Here is a 15000-nt window from a genome sequence, read left to right as displayed (position 1 = left end):
GTCGTCGTCATTGACGTCATCATCATCAACATTATGATTGACATCATCATCATCATCACCATTGACATCATTATCGTCCTCGACATTATCATCGTCATCATTCCATGGACACAGACAGGTGGACCAAGATGGATGGGTGGACAAAGGCAAAGCAGATGGACAAAGATTGGGTGGACAGACGGGTGGACAAAGACAGCAGGTGGACAGACGGATGGACAAAGACAAAGCAGACGGACAGACACAGACAGGTGGACAAAAACAGCAGATGGACAGATGGATGGACAAAGACAGGTAGACAAAGTCAGTAGGTGGACAGACGGATGGACAAAGACAGGTGGACAAAAACAAAACAGATGGGCAGACCGGTGGACAAAGACAGCAGATGGACAGATGGATGGACAGACAGGTGGACAAAGACAGCAGGTGGACAGACGGATGGACAAAGATAAAGCAGATAGACACAGACAGGTGGACAAAAACAGCAGATGGATGGACGGGTGGACAAAGATGGGTGGACAAAGACAGCAGGTTGACAGACGGGTGGACAAAGACAAAGCAGACGGACAGACACAGACAGGTGGACAAAAACAGCAGATGGATGGACAAAGACAGGTAGACAAAGACAGCAGGTGGGCAGACGGGTGGACAAAAACAGCAGATGGATGGACGGATGGACAAAGACAGGTAGACAAAGACAGCAGGTGGACAGATGGATGGACAAAGACAGCAGGTGGATAGACGGATGGACAAAGGCAAAGCAGATGGACAGACACAGACAGGACAAAAACAGAAGATGGACAGATGGGTGGACAAAGACAGGTAGACAAAGACAGCAGGTGGACAGACGGATGGACAGAGACAAAGCAGATGGGCAGGCCGGTGGACAAAGACAGCAGATGGACAAAGACAGGTGGACAAAGGCAGATGCACAAACAGATGGAAAAGACAAAAAGATGGACAAAGGCTGACACACAAACCAAGAGAAAGAGAGATGGACAAAGACGGACAGACGAAGACAGACAGATGGAAAGAGGCAGACAGACAAACCAAGACAGAGAGACAGACAGACGGAGGGACAGAGACAGAGGGACAGACAGACAGAGACGGTCAGGTCAACACACAGACACCGAGAAACAGACAGTCATACCGGCCAGCTACAGAATTTTGAACTGACTGCTGCAGAGTGCTGTACCCTTTTTCGTTAAGTTTTTCTTCCCCCCCCCCTCCCCAAGTATCTTATCAGATTAATTGTCGGTCCAAGGCGTCGCACGCTTCACGCTTACTCATACATCTCTCCCACCCGGGGGGGTTTAGAAAACTCTTTGTGAGCAAACCGGGTACCGCCCTCCTTTCAACTGGCGGATCTAAATGTGGAGGCTCCACCTCCTCTTCCTCTCTCCCCGCCTCCTCCACCCCTTTACCTCACTTCACCACAGCTAGAATGTGGACATGCAGGTGACATGCCAATATGAATGGTTACAAATAGATGCACAATTGAATACACCTCCCAGCGAAAATTAGGCAGATGATTTTAAATGGATAAATAAGTGAATGAAAATTAAACGAAGAAGAAGAAAAAATGGGGAGGTGTGTGTGTGTGTGTGTGTGTGTTGCAGGGCGGGGGCCGGGGGGGGGTGTAATCTGGACTGCCAAATTCGCATCCGAAAAAAAATGACAAATCATTTGAATGTATTCCATGCCCAGCTTTGAGTAGAAACAGGCCTCAGTCGCGTTGAAAAAAACCACCCTCAATCATAACCTTATGGTGGGGCACGAACCCACGGTTCCTAGTGGCTGTCCGCGGTGACAACCGCTTTGCCACACAGCTGGTGGTGTCCTCGGCCCTTTGTCGTGACTGGGAGGAACCAAGGTCCGGTTGTTTGTTGTCGCATTTATTTATTTATTATTATTACTTCAGTTTTATATTATAATCATTATTTATCTATTTATTTATTTATGTACGCTTATAGTTGACTTCATCACGTTTTTGCGCCTTATACATATTATCAGTAGTAGTAGTAATTATTTTTTTATGTATTTTTCTATTATTTATTCACCCCTTTTTTTTCTCAAGGCCTGACTAAGCGCGTTGGGTTACGCTGCTGGTCAGGCATCTGCATGGCAGAGGTGGTGTAGCGTATATGGATTTGTCCGAACGCAGTGACGCCTCCTTGAGCTACTGAAACTGAAACGGTTGTTTCGCGTGTGTCCAGCACATACTGTGTGTGGAGGATGAAGACAGGACTACGGTGTTGACTGTGACCGTGGGAGGTGTCGCTGAACACAGGACAATCAATCGTGTTGTGTCAGTGTGTGTGATAGTTGCGTCTGACTGTGACCATCAAAACAGCAGAGGAGGCAGTTTTAGTCCTGGGCTAAACTTCGATTATAGTAGGGGGCTTAGTAGGTGGTGTCCTAAGTACGTTAAAACAGAACAGGCACCACTGAACACCACCGAAGTGACTCAGCAGCAGTGCAGGGTCTCCTCTGGTGTGTGGCCTCCTGGCGACCCAACATCGATGGTTCCCTGTGGACTGCCGACGCTGGAACTGCGACGGACGAACCCGGTTGTGGCTGTGTATGGGGGAATCTAAATGAGCGGCGTGGGAGTAATGCCACTGAAACGGTGCAGATGATGGGGCAGCAAAAAAAAAAACAAAAAAACTTCGATTATAGTGGAGAGCGTCTTGCCCAAGTTACATCCCCACTCTCTCGGCAAAGAAGGCTTTAAGACAGTCGGCGTTGGATTGATCCCTAATAGCCAGCCCCCCAAGGCTGCAGCATTCGAGAGCCAGGGCAATCATGCCTCCTAATTTGAAAGTCATAGTCATTCACAAAAACACTGAGCTGTAACTAAATCCCCAATGCAGTGGAGAAACTTTTGATAGTCTCCACGGGGCTGTTAAATGTTTTTTTGTGTGAGAGAGTGTTTCCCTGCATGTGCAGAATCGGAATCTCGGTTACCTCCAAGGTCATACCATGATTTAAAATAAAAGACAACGAGCGAGCAACTTCACACGCACACACACACATACACACGCCCACATGCACGCACGTACGCACACCACACACACACACACACACACACACACACACACACACACACACACACACACACACACACACACACACACACACACACACACGCGCGCGAATCTATTAAGGAACGTCAGAAATGTTTTCACGAACGAATGTGTTAGTGTCTAAGAAACGTCAGAAGGACTCTTATCAGAGTCTGTTTCTGTGCTGACCACAGAGCGGTTCAACAGACTGGGCAGTGGGGCACAGACAGAGGATGGGCCAGTGAGCACAGAACTGGACATCATCGTCTACCCCAGCTCGTCCGGTAAACTGGGCTGTGCCGTCAATAGGTCAGTGTCTCTGTTGCTTCTTTTTTTCTTTCTTTTTTTTTGTTCTTCTTCTCCTTCACACTGAAAATGTTTCGTTGTTGTTGTTGTTGTTCCTTCACAAGGGTTGTTGTTATTGCTGCTGTAGATGACTATGATAATGATCGTCGTCGTGTTTGACTTCTTGTTGTCCTCTTTGTTCTTGTCTTTCTTGGCAGTCATTCATTCTTCGTCATCTTCTCGTCATTATTCATTGTCGTCCTCTGTGTCAAGTGTTGTTGTTGTTGTTTTTCTTCGTCGTCATCTTCTTGTCATCCTTCTTCTTCTTCTTCGTCTCAATTCTCCTCCTCCTCCTTCTTCGTCGACGTCGTCTTCTCCTCTTCTTCTTCTTCGTCGTCGTCTTCTCCTTCTTCTTCTCCTCCTTCCTCTTCTTCTTCTTGTCCGTCTTCTTCTTCGTCGTCGTCGTCTTCTTCGTCTTCTTATTCTCCTCCTCCTTCTTCGTCGTCGTCGTCTTCCTCTTCTCCTTGTCCGTCTTCTTCTTCTTCGTCGTCTTCTTCGTCGTCGTCGTCTTCTTCTTCTCCTCCTCCTTCTTCTTCTTCGTCGTCTTCTTCTTGTCCGTCGTCTTCTTCTTCTCCTCCTTCCTCTTCTTCTTCTTCTTGTCCGTCTTCTTCGTCGTCGTCGTCTTCTTCTTCTTCTCCTCTTCCTTCTTCTTCTTCGTCGTCGATGTCGTCTTCCTCTTCTTCTTCGTTTTCTTATTGTCCATCTTATTTTTTCTTGTCCTTCATCTCCATCGTGTTCTTGTTCTTCGTCATTTTATTTAATATTGTGTAGTGTAGACACTATTCAGGGCGGGACTGGATGTAAAAAAGCACACCAGTGCTTATCTATTATCCACGAAATAAAGAATTTGCCTTGTCTTGTCTTGTCATCACGTTTATTGCCGTATTTTTTTCTTTCTTAACCGTGTCTTGTGGAGAAAACAAACAAACAAACAAAAAACACACCAAAAACCAACAGTCAGTGATGATGATGATAACTGACGTACCTGTTACAGAGACATAGACACGGGGGAAGTGGTGGTGAAGACTGTGGAGAAGAATTCTTCGGCCGGCAAGGCTGGACTGCTGACAGCAGATGTTATAGTACAGGTATGTGTGTGTGTGTGTGTGTGTGTGTGTGTCTGCGTGCGTTTTTGAGAGTGTTTTAGAAGCAGTGAGTTGAGACTGTTAAGCTGTGGACAACATGACATTGTTTTTCATTTGACACTGGCAAAATGCAATATTATCATCATTATCATCATCATTATTATCACCATCATCATCATCTTCTTTCTTTCTTTCATTCTGCGTTCATTCTTTCTCGTTTCCTTCTTATTTCTTCTGCCTTTCTTTCTTCTGTCTTCATTCCTATTTTTTTCTTATTTTCTACTTTCTTTCTTTGTCCGTTCTCATTCTGTCTTTCTACTACATCTACTCTTTGTAGCTTCTACCACAACTACTGCTAGTGTTTCTTCGTCCTTCTCTCTCTCTCTCTATGCCTCTCTCTTTCTCCCTCCATCTCTCTCTCCCCCTCTCGCTCATTTTCTCTTCCTCTATCTCCCTCTCCCTCTCTTCCTGCCTCTCTCTCTCTCGCCTCCCTTCTCTCTCTTCCTCCCCACTTCTCTCTCTCTCTCTCTCCCTCCTCCCCTCTCTCTATTCCTCCCCACCTCTCTCTCTTTCCTTTTGCTTTGTTCTTTAGTTTTTCTGATTGTTCCTATTGATTTGGGCATTCTCTATATTTCCCCGTGGTCAGATTGACGGCATGCCGGTCAACAGCCTGTCAGAGAAGCAGATCGCCACACTGACCAACAGCAAGCGGGTCAGGCTCAGACTGCGAAGGTTGCTCAGTCACGACAAAACCATAGGTAACGTCACTGGCAGCACCACTCCAATAATTTATTTCCACCTTGTGTGGTAGTCAGTCGTGTCCGACTATGACCATCAGAACAGCAGAGGAGGCAATTTTCTGGGCTAGAATTTGATTATAGTGGAGAGTAGCATGCCCAAGTTACATCGCCACTCTCTCGGCCAAGAGGGCTTTAGGACGGTCGGCGTTGGGATTGTTCCCAAAGGCCAACTAGCCCCTAAAGCTGCATATATTGTTATCTATAAAGCATACACGTGTTGTTGTTGTTGTTGTTTTATATCAAATTAATGAACTTAAAATTGGTGGATGGTATTAACTATTTGTTGGCTAGTTGATTAGTTAGTCGATTGGTTGTTTTGTTGATTGGTTGAGTGAAAGAAAGAACCAAACAAAAATCTAGGCCTAATTACTACAGGATGAATCCTGATGGTTGGTTGGTTGGTTGGTTGGTAGACCTGTGAATGGTTTGCAGTTTGTACCTATCTGTCTATTGCTAAGTTGTTTCATCTTGATCCCGTGTCACTGGCTGCTTGTCTTGTCACTCTGTCAATTAGTACATGTAGTCTAACGCGTGCACGACACCCGCACATATAAACTAACTCGCGTGCGCGTCCACAAACGCATGGCACACACACACGTCTGTCCGTATGTACGCATATAAACGCGTGCGCTCGCATCCACGAACATGCGCACACAAGTACAGACCACCCACCCCCACCTCAGCAAACAAACACACATGTTCAAACACACTCCAACACACGCACGTGAACTCACACATACACACACACACACACACACACACACACACACACACACACACACACACACACACGATATTTTTCAAATTTGTATTAGGTACGTTTTAGATTTTCATCAAGTAAACATGGTTTTGTAACTGTTTCAGAAATCAGCACGGCTCGCTCAAGATCTCGAAAAGACACCACCATGAGGTACGTCAGTTAACAGTTTGTCTGTACGCCCATCTGTTTGTCTGTATGTCCGTCTACTTATCCCATACTACTACTAACAGCAACTACAACAACATCAAGACTAATGTTACTGATAACAACAACAATGATTATGGTGATACTAGTAATGATAATGATACAAACGCTGCGGTGTGTGTGTGACAGTGAGGACGTGTTCAGCCCCCTAGACTTCTCCTCCCCGGTGGAGGGGGGAGACACGGACCAGGAAATGTTCACCTTCGCCGCCTCCACCCCCCGCGCCCTCGTCGCCCCCAACACCCGCTCCCGCAGCGAGGAGCGCGCCCTGTCTCCTGACCCCCACCACCTCCACCACCATCAGCCCTACAGCATCCCCATCACCCCCCCTGCCCCAGACATGCAGACAGCAGACTTGCAAACTGACGTCCTCGCCCCTGTGGCCCTGAGGGACATGGTGCCCAGGATGTACCGACCCAGAACCATGGCCGTACCCAGCTCCTCCTCCACCTCCCACCACCACCACCACCCCAACTCCGGCACCACCACAACGAGGAACTCGGGCATGTACAACTCCGTCACACGGGGACGTGCCCCTGTGCGCCAACCCCCGCCCCACCACCACCACAACAACCACCGCCACCAACAACGCTACACCATCGTGTACTCTGTGCGTGGTCGCTCGGCCGACACCATCGTTCACCAGGAGTTGTTGCCTCCCTCCTCCGGAAGCCGGAGACAGTCCAGGCCATCCCAGCAGCAGGGTCATCACCATCACCAGCAGTCCGGCACCCAGCCCCGCCACGGCAGCAAGATGCGCTACATACGGAACCGGTCACGGTCCAGGGAGCGGGAGAGGGGCACCCTGTCGGTGGCGGAGCGAGACCTCCTACAGGCCGTGCAGTCTGGCGTGGAGAAGAGGCAGCGTGCCCTGCGTCTGTCCCTCTACCAGGTGGCCGACGATGGTGATGATGACTGGAGGATCTGATCCTGGCCACGGCTGGGGTGTGTGTGTGTGTGTGCTCCGTAGGTAAAGGAAGGAATAAATAGAAAGAAAACTCTCACAGGAAGGCTAGAAACAAACAACAAAACCCCCACGTTGATGGTGACTGAAAGATCTGATCTTGACCACTCCTAGGTTGTGTGCTCCATAGGAAAGGAAGGAAGGAAGGAAGAAAGAAATAGAAAGAAAACTCCGACAGGAAGGTTAGAAACATACAAACAAACAACAACAAAAACCCAGAAACAACAGCAATGACCACTGAAAGATCTTTCTTGGCATGTGTTCCATGGGAAAGGAAGGAAAGAAGAAATAGAAAGAAAACTCTCACAGAAAGGCAACAGACAAACAACAAAAACCCTTAATGGTGACAACTGAAAGGTCTGATGTGACCATGCATTGTATGTGCTGTGTAGAATTTTCTATAATTATTCTTCAAAAAGGGTTGTTGAAAGAAAGGCAAGAGAAGGGGCAACTCTCTCTCACAGAAAGATTACCAGACAACCGACATCCCCACAGCATGCTCAGAAGAAATGAAAAGTGTTGTGTCACATAAAGTAAGAAAGAAAACAGAAAGATAACAACGTTTACCAGACAACCAAGCCTCCAAGTTGTGTGGAAAAAAACAAAAAAAAGAACCTTCTTGAATATCATTTTTTAAAATTATTTTTGAAAAAAAAAACCCTCATTGAAAGATTACCAGACAACCAATACTTACAGCTCTTCAAAATAGAACCTTTTTCACTAAATGACTGAAATATAATTGTTGTTCAAAGAAGAAATCTCCCTTAAATATTTTACCAGACAAAACTTTCAGTTGCGTTTGAATAAAAGAAAAAAGAACCTTTTTACTGAATAAAAGCATTGTTGAAAGAAGAAGAAAACTCATTAAAAAATTTACCAGATAAACAGTCAATGCTTCCAGTTGCAAAAGAAACAACAAAAAACCATTCATAACCATGTAAGGGAATAACTCATTGTCACTTATATTCAGAAATGTCATACTCATGATCATCAATGAAAGATAAATCTTCTTGAACCTTTATAAAAAGAACCGAACCAAACATAATTGCTTCAAGACAGCTGTTGTGAACCTACCAAAAGCAGTACTTAAAATGTACTCTTTTTTTTGTAACTAAAATTTTCATTGGATATGAAGTTGCTGGCAAATGTGTCCATAAATGTCACCAAAAATGTGTACACACATGTACAAGAAACCTTGTCATAACCAGGATGAAAAAATCTGTCGTATATAAGTGGAAATGATATGTTTTACACACAGATGTTGAAATGGAGAACTGAGAATCCAGAACAAAATAGTGAGTTATGCTCAACTGATTTTCCACCAGTGAAAACTCTCTCTCTCTCTAGAACCCCCCAAACTATGATGATGACAATATAAGACACTTGCATTTTGCCTGCAAGACCTGTCAGGCGTTGGTCTGTTCGTTCATTCTGAAGACTACCACTTATGCTGAGAGTTTTGCGTGGTGGCGAGGACAGTTTCATCACTGACTGGTTTATATGAAGTGCATATGAACTTGCCTGGTGCAATACACATCCTGAACAGACTGTACCGTTATCCTCCAAACTGTAGCTTTGAATCAGGTACATGGCAACGACAATCAGAATAGTATTCACTGCAGTGTACAGGATTCAGTGTTGTACCTATAGTAATGATTCTGGATGTGTGATACAGAGCAGAATATAAAAAGAATAAAATGTTACATAATTAACATTTCAAGCCCAACTCGTTTTCTTCACCTCCCAAAGAAAATACTTACAGATCGTGTGAAAATAATCATCCTGAAAGTCATTTGGAATAAAACACGATGGTCAATTCAGCTGGGTTAAAACACCATCATCATTCCAAATAAATTGCCTGTCCAAATCGGACATGCAATCAATGTATAGAAAATTATTTGTATCATAATAATTAAAGCCAAGACATGTAAACCAACATCATCATGAAAGCAGAACTACCATTCAGAACAGAAGTGTTTTACACAGTGAAATATGACACCCAAGCCCCCACTGTACAAGTCATAATCAGATGAAAAGAATCTGTATGCAAAATAATGATATTCATCAAACTATCATTACACACAGTCATTATTTGTTTCTGACTGTGCTGTTGATGATGTCATTCCCTCGACCGCTGGGGTCGTTGGGGGGACATGAGGAAGATGTCGTAGCTCGCCACGCCGTTCTGTTGGCAGCTGTCGTGAGGAGATCTGGCATCGTCATTTTGGTCCATTCCTTGACGTTGTCGGACCAGCTCTTTCTCTGCTGCCCCCGTCTGCGCCCTCCCTCTACAGTCCCTTGCAGGATGGTTTTGGAGAGGGTGTTATGTCGTATGACATGACCAAACCATGCCATCTTCCGTCGTTTGACAGTCGCCAGCAGTGGTTCTTGGGGCCCAACAAGGTTGCTGACCAGGTTCCGCACATAGTCATTGGTCTTGTGCTCCTTGTTGGAGATGTGACTGTGCTATGTTGTTAAAAAAAAATTTAAGAACCACCTGGGAACTTGCACAGTTTTTCTTCTGGGGGGTATGATGAAATGTTGCTGTATTTTCAGCAAACAGCAGCATTTGCAGCAAAGCTAATGAGCACCACACATAACCAAAGGTGCTTTCTTGCATGTCTTCTTCCATTATTCATGATGAAAAACCACAGCTATCGTTTATAAACCACTCAACTGCTAATCCCTGCTGATGAAGAGACCTGTGCTTAGACATGTCAGTTTTGTTGGATGAATGAAATCAACATTTTATGAGGTAAACATTTAAACTGAAATGAATTCAGATGAGTGTGGCTGCGTTTTGTTGTAGACATTATGTAGGCTAACCTCAGAGATGTTTTGCTGTTAGTGCATTTTGTGAGCAGTGAATGAGAAGGCACATTGATTATGTTTGTTTTAGTTGATGAACTGATTGGTGATTGATGTTTTAGTTGATCAACTGATTGTTTTAGTTGATGAACTGATTGACTTGATGATGGATCGAATGACTAATTAATTTGTGTTTAACTTTGGACCTTCTGGTCGATATGTGATGTGACTTCTCTATTATCTCCCATGTAAGTTAACCACATTGATAACATGAGTCATGTTAGGGATTGGACTTATCATCCAGTGTTCACCAGTGATCAGTGTTCAAGGCCCTGTATCCACATGGTGTTGTGTCCTTAGGGAAGGGACCAGTGTTCAAGGCCCTGTATCCACATGGTGTTGTGTCCTTAGGGAAGGGACCAGTGTTCAAGACCCTGTATCCACATGGTGTTGTGTCCTTAGGGAAGGGACCAGTGTTCAAGACCCTGTATCCACATGGTGTTGTGTCCTTAGGGAAGGGACCAGGGTTCACCAGTGACCAGTGTTCAAGGCCCTGTATCCACATGGTGTTGTGTCCTTAGGGAAGGGACCAGTGTTCACCAGTGATCAGTGTTCAAGGCCCTGTATCCACATGGTGTTGTGTCCTTAGGGAAGGGACCAGGGTTCACCAGTGATCAGTGTTCAAGGCCCTGTATCCACATGGTGTTGTGTCCTTAGGGAAGGGACCAGTGTTCAAGACCCTGTATCCACATGGTGTTGTGTCCTTAGGGAAGGGACCAGTGTTCAAGGCCCTGTATCCACATGGTGTTGTGTCCTTAGGGAAGGGACCAGGGTTCACCAGTGATCAGTGTTCAAGACCCTGTATCCACATGGTGTTGTGTCCTTAGGGAAGGGACCAGTGTTCAAGGCCCTGTATCCACATGGTGGTGTGTCCTTAGGGAAGGGACCAGTGTTCACCAGTGATCAGGGTTCAAGGCCCTGTATCCACATGGTGGTGTGTCCTTAGGGAAGGGACCAGTGTTCACCAGGGACCAGTGTTCAAGGCCCTGTATCCACATGGTGGTGTGTCCTTAGGGAAGGGACCAGTGTTCAAGGCCCTGTATCCACATGGTGTTGTGTCCTTAGGGAAGGGACCAGTGTTCAAGGCCCTGTATCCACATGGTGTTGTGTCCTTAGGGAAGGGACCAGTGTTCAAGGCCCTGTATCCACATGGTGGTGTGTCCTTAGGGAAGGGACCAGTGTTCACCAGTGACCAGTGTTCAAGGCCCTGTATCCACATGGTGGTGTGTCCTTAGGGAAGGGACCAGTGTTCAAGGCCCTGTATCCACATGGTGTGTCCTTAGGGAAGGGACCAGTGTTCAAGGCCCTGTATCCACATGGTGTGTCCTTAGGGAAGGGACCAGTGTTCAAGGCCCTGTATCCACATGGTGTGTCCTTAGGGAAGGGACCAGTGTTCACCAGTGACCAGGGTTCAAAGCCCTGTTTCGGCATGGTGTTGTGTCTTTGGGAAAGGCACTTTACACCGACTCTCCTCACTCCACCCAGGTGTGAATGGGTACCTGACTTCAGTTGGGGAAGGTTAAAACGGCGGGATGAGAGGACTCCACCCCCAAACTTCCTGTGCTGAGCGCTAGACACTGGATATGAATTCACTTCTCCATTAGCAATTAAAGCCAATGGTACCTTCAACATTTTTTAGACCATAATTCAGCTGACATATTTTGCTTGCCATTTCTGTAGCATCAACCATACTTTTGTCAAAACTAATGTTTAAACACACCAGTCTGATTCCGCTGCCTTTTTCATGCACCTACTAAATGTCACATGTTTAGATCTACATCAAAAACACAGGCTGGAAGGAAATAAGATGATTTGTCATTTTTTGTTTCAGACAAAGTCTCTTGATTAAATTAAATACTGACCCCGAATGGGAAATTCATTCTGCGATGACAGCTGAAATAACTTGTTTAAGTGATCATTTCAGTTGTGCATCTGATTCAGTGATTTGAAACATACAAACCAAAACATTAAAATAAAAGTACTATAGTTTTGCACAGTATAAGACTAAATAAAATATAATGACTCGTAGTGTGTTTGGTTGTGTGTTTGCGATCCCTTAGTTTTTTGCCTGATTGTGTGCTTTTTACAGTTATAAGTTAATATTGCCGATTAAAATTTGCTCATGAAATAAAGCACATCTCTCCCTCTGGCCTTTGTCTTTATGCATGTAAATAAACTTGCCACTGACAAAAAAGAGCTCTGATCAAAACCACGGAATTAATGTTGTCATACCATATGATATTACATGGTATTTTGTAATCAGAAATCTCTAGTCACCTTTGTAAATGTAAATTCTGAAAGACATATCTGATATTTTGAATTTGTAGTTCAATCAAAAACCAATATATATATATATGGTCCTTGATTCAATCAAATAATGCTGTTGTAGTTTATGGGTGTAACATTATCATTTACTGATTTTGGAATCTGGAACCCATAAGAATGATGCATATATTGCTTGACTTGTTTTAAGATTCTGAATGTCAGTTAAAACAGTATCAGTAACAGCAAGTGAACATAAACTGCACTTGGACACAGTCACTATCTCCCATGATCACCCGTCAACAGACCAGAGTAGCATGTGAAATCAATGGTTTGGGAAAGAAGATGTTACATTTCAAAATGCAATCCACTTACAACATAACTGAAACATTGCTGTTATCACCAATAATTGCTCATCAGTCAGACGTACCTATGAACTGTTGTGAATTGCTTTTGCTCTTGATTTGCTATGCTGGGGTTTAGAGTGTGTATGTAAGACATCAAAAAAGGAAGAGACAGCTTCTGACATAGTGAGTACACATGAGTATACATGATACATGTTTAAGCTTTACTTTTGATTGGATGGTTTGAATGATGAAGAAGAAACATTGAACAAATAGAAAATTCCGTATTTCTTTGGGCTTGTGACTTTTCTTTCCCTTGCATTCAAATCTCAGCCTGCAGCTATCTTGCCTGCCAGATATCATCATCATCATTGCTGTCATTGCCGTTGTCTAACATTATAATCATGACCAATTTATCGCCAGTTTGTGTGTGCATGTGAACACTTATATTTATACTTAACATTCTTCTTAATCCAGTTCTACTAATGATTCCTGTATCATTACAATGGAGATTATAGTCATGATCATGATGACAGTGATCTTGAGGATTGTTGCTGTTCAACTGTGATCATGTGTTTCAATGTTCTTTTCGTTTTTCCCACACAGTATGCATGTTTCCATAGTCCTTCATATTCCCCAGTCCCTCCCACCCCCCTTCACCCCCACCCTCCCTCCCAAGCACCCTCCCAAAATTGTGCTGTGATTATTCTCTGGGTTTTGGAGTTGACTTGGAGTTGACTTATAACAGTGAAACAGTGAAATTATCATTTGTTCATTAACTTCTATAACCTCCACCGAGAAACTGTGAAATTATCATTTGTTAATTCAGTTTACTAACATCCCCTCCCCTCCTAAGAAACAGTCAAATTATCATTTGTTCAATAAATTTACTTATATATCACATCTGTTCACACCATCATGTAGAGCTGATCACAGAATCAGCTGTGCCTTTTCCTGCCAAAGGCTGTGAACGATCAGAAGAGTAACACTAACTGAAATGCATCGATATGATTTCATAAAGGCTGGTGACAACCAGCCCTGTCGTAAGAACCATGTAATGAGTGAAATCATGTGAAGATGACTAACTGTGATGTGCCACAATCTGCCATTTTGTGAAACATTGGGTTGAGCATAGTATTATCATGGTGTGCATATGATTCAATGATTGAAGTGATTACTGGATTATTGCAGCTCGTGATAATATATAATAAACGTGTGTGCGTGTGTACTGATTGAAAATCAAGTTTCGGGGTTTCTGCATATGTGGTGTGTGTGTGTGTGTAGTGTGTGCTTGAATGTGTAATTTGATTTTTTTTTTTATAGGTTTTTTTGGTCAAAATAATGGATATATTCAATATCAACACAGATCCAAAATATTGCATCAACATCAACAAATGAGAAACTGCAGCATTTAAATGCAGGTATTTTATGACCATTTACGGTGACGTTATTACAACCAGTTTATGGAAACAGATGTAGTTTGTGTGTCAACACTTTACTACCAAACAAGCACTGATCCTCGTTTTGTCACAACACGCTCCCAAGATGAACGTGGTAAGGACACACACACACACACACACACACACCTACACACACACACACACCGGGTATGGGAAAAAACAAACAAATCATGTATGAATATGTACTGAAATGTAAGTGACTAAGTCACATCAACAATATGAACAAATCCAGGATGGTTCAATCAGTTACACACACACTCACACAAACACACCAGCAAAAACCACACACACACACACACACACACCGGCAAAAACCACACACACACCTGCAAAAACCACACACACACACACACACACACCAGCAAAAACCACACACACACACACACACACACACACATCAGCAAAAACCACACACACACACACAAACACACACACACACACACACACACACCAGCAAAAACCACATACACAATCGATCAAAACATACTACCAGAGACACAGACAACAGAGAGAGAGGGAGACAGAGAGAAAACAAGTCACAATGCAACTCCCTTTTTCAGTGTCACCCTCACACCCACACTTCACCAACACCCCACGCCTGAGAATATCAAGGGAGATAAGTCTTCTTCAAGGCTTTTGTTTTTTTGCCAAGCAGACGACTTTTCTGCACTGCTGAACGAAACAGAAAGGAGGAGTTTGTATTATACTCCATGTTTGGTGATACATATACTTACCATGTCAAACTGATGCAAACTGGGCCTATCAGTTTGCTCTGCTTGGCCAAATTTCACGCGGCTAACAGTGAAAAGACGAGCCGTCTTGCCCGGTCCGCTCTTAGCCAATCAA

At 44.1% G+C, this 15000-nt stretch overlaps 2 protein-coding genes across 4 annotated transcripts in view; one reads left to right on the top strand and one right to left on the bottom strand.

The window, feature by feature from the left end:
• Positions 1–11165, top strand: part of LOC143284923 (uncharacterized) — a 62014-nt gene extending 50849 nt beyond the window's left edge. For all 3 annotated transcript variants that reach the window (XM_076592065.1, XM_076592066.1, XM_076592064.1), the window contains exons 8-12: positions 3257–3371; positions 4402–4495; positions 5139–5250; positions 6157–6202; positions 6386–11165. In XM_076592065.1, coding sequence (XP_076448180.1) covers positions 3257–3371; positions 4402–4495; positions 5139–5250; positions 6157–6202; positions 6386–7184 — 1166 coding nt within the window. In that variant the 3' untranslated portion in view covers positions 7185–11165. The remainder of the gene's footprint in view (positions 1–3256; positions 3372–4401; positions 4496–5138; positions 5251–6156; positions 6203–6385) is intronic.
• Positions 11166–14533: 3368 nt separating this feature from the next.
• LOC143284922 (protein FAM185A-like) overlaps positions 14534–15000 on the bottom strand; it is a 7238-nt gene continuing 6771 nt past the window's right edge. The window contains exon 7 of the mRNA XM_076592063.1: positions 14534–15000. This exon is cut by the window's right edge and continues 839 nt beyond it. The gene's annotated coding sequence lies outside the window, so the exon portion shown is untranslated.

Source organism: Babylonia areolata, chromosome 8, assembly GCF_041734735.1.
Source record: "Babylonia areolata isolate BAREFJ2019XMU chromosome 8, ASM4173473v1, whole genome shotgun sequence".
In the NCBI taxonomy this organism is placed as follows: Eukaryota; Metazoa; Mollusca; class Gastropoda; order Neogastropoda; family Buccinidae; genus Babylonia; species Babylonia areolata.
Note: the sequence above shows the minus strand (reverse complement) of the source record. Positions and strands in the feature narration are given on the sequence as shown.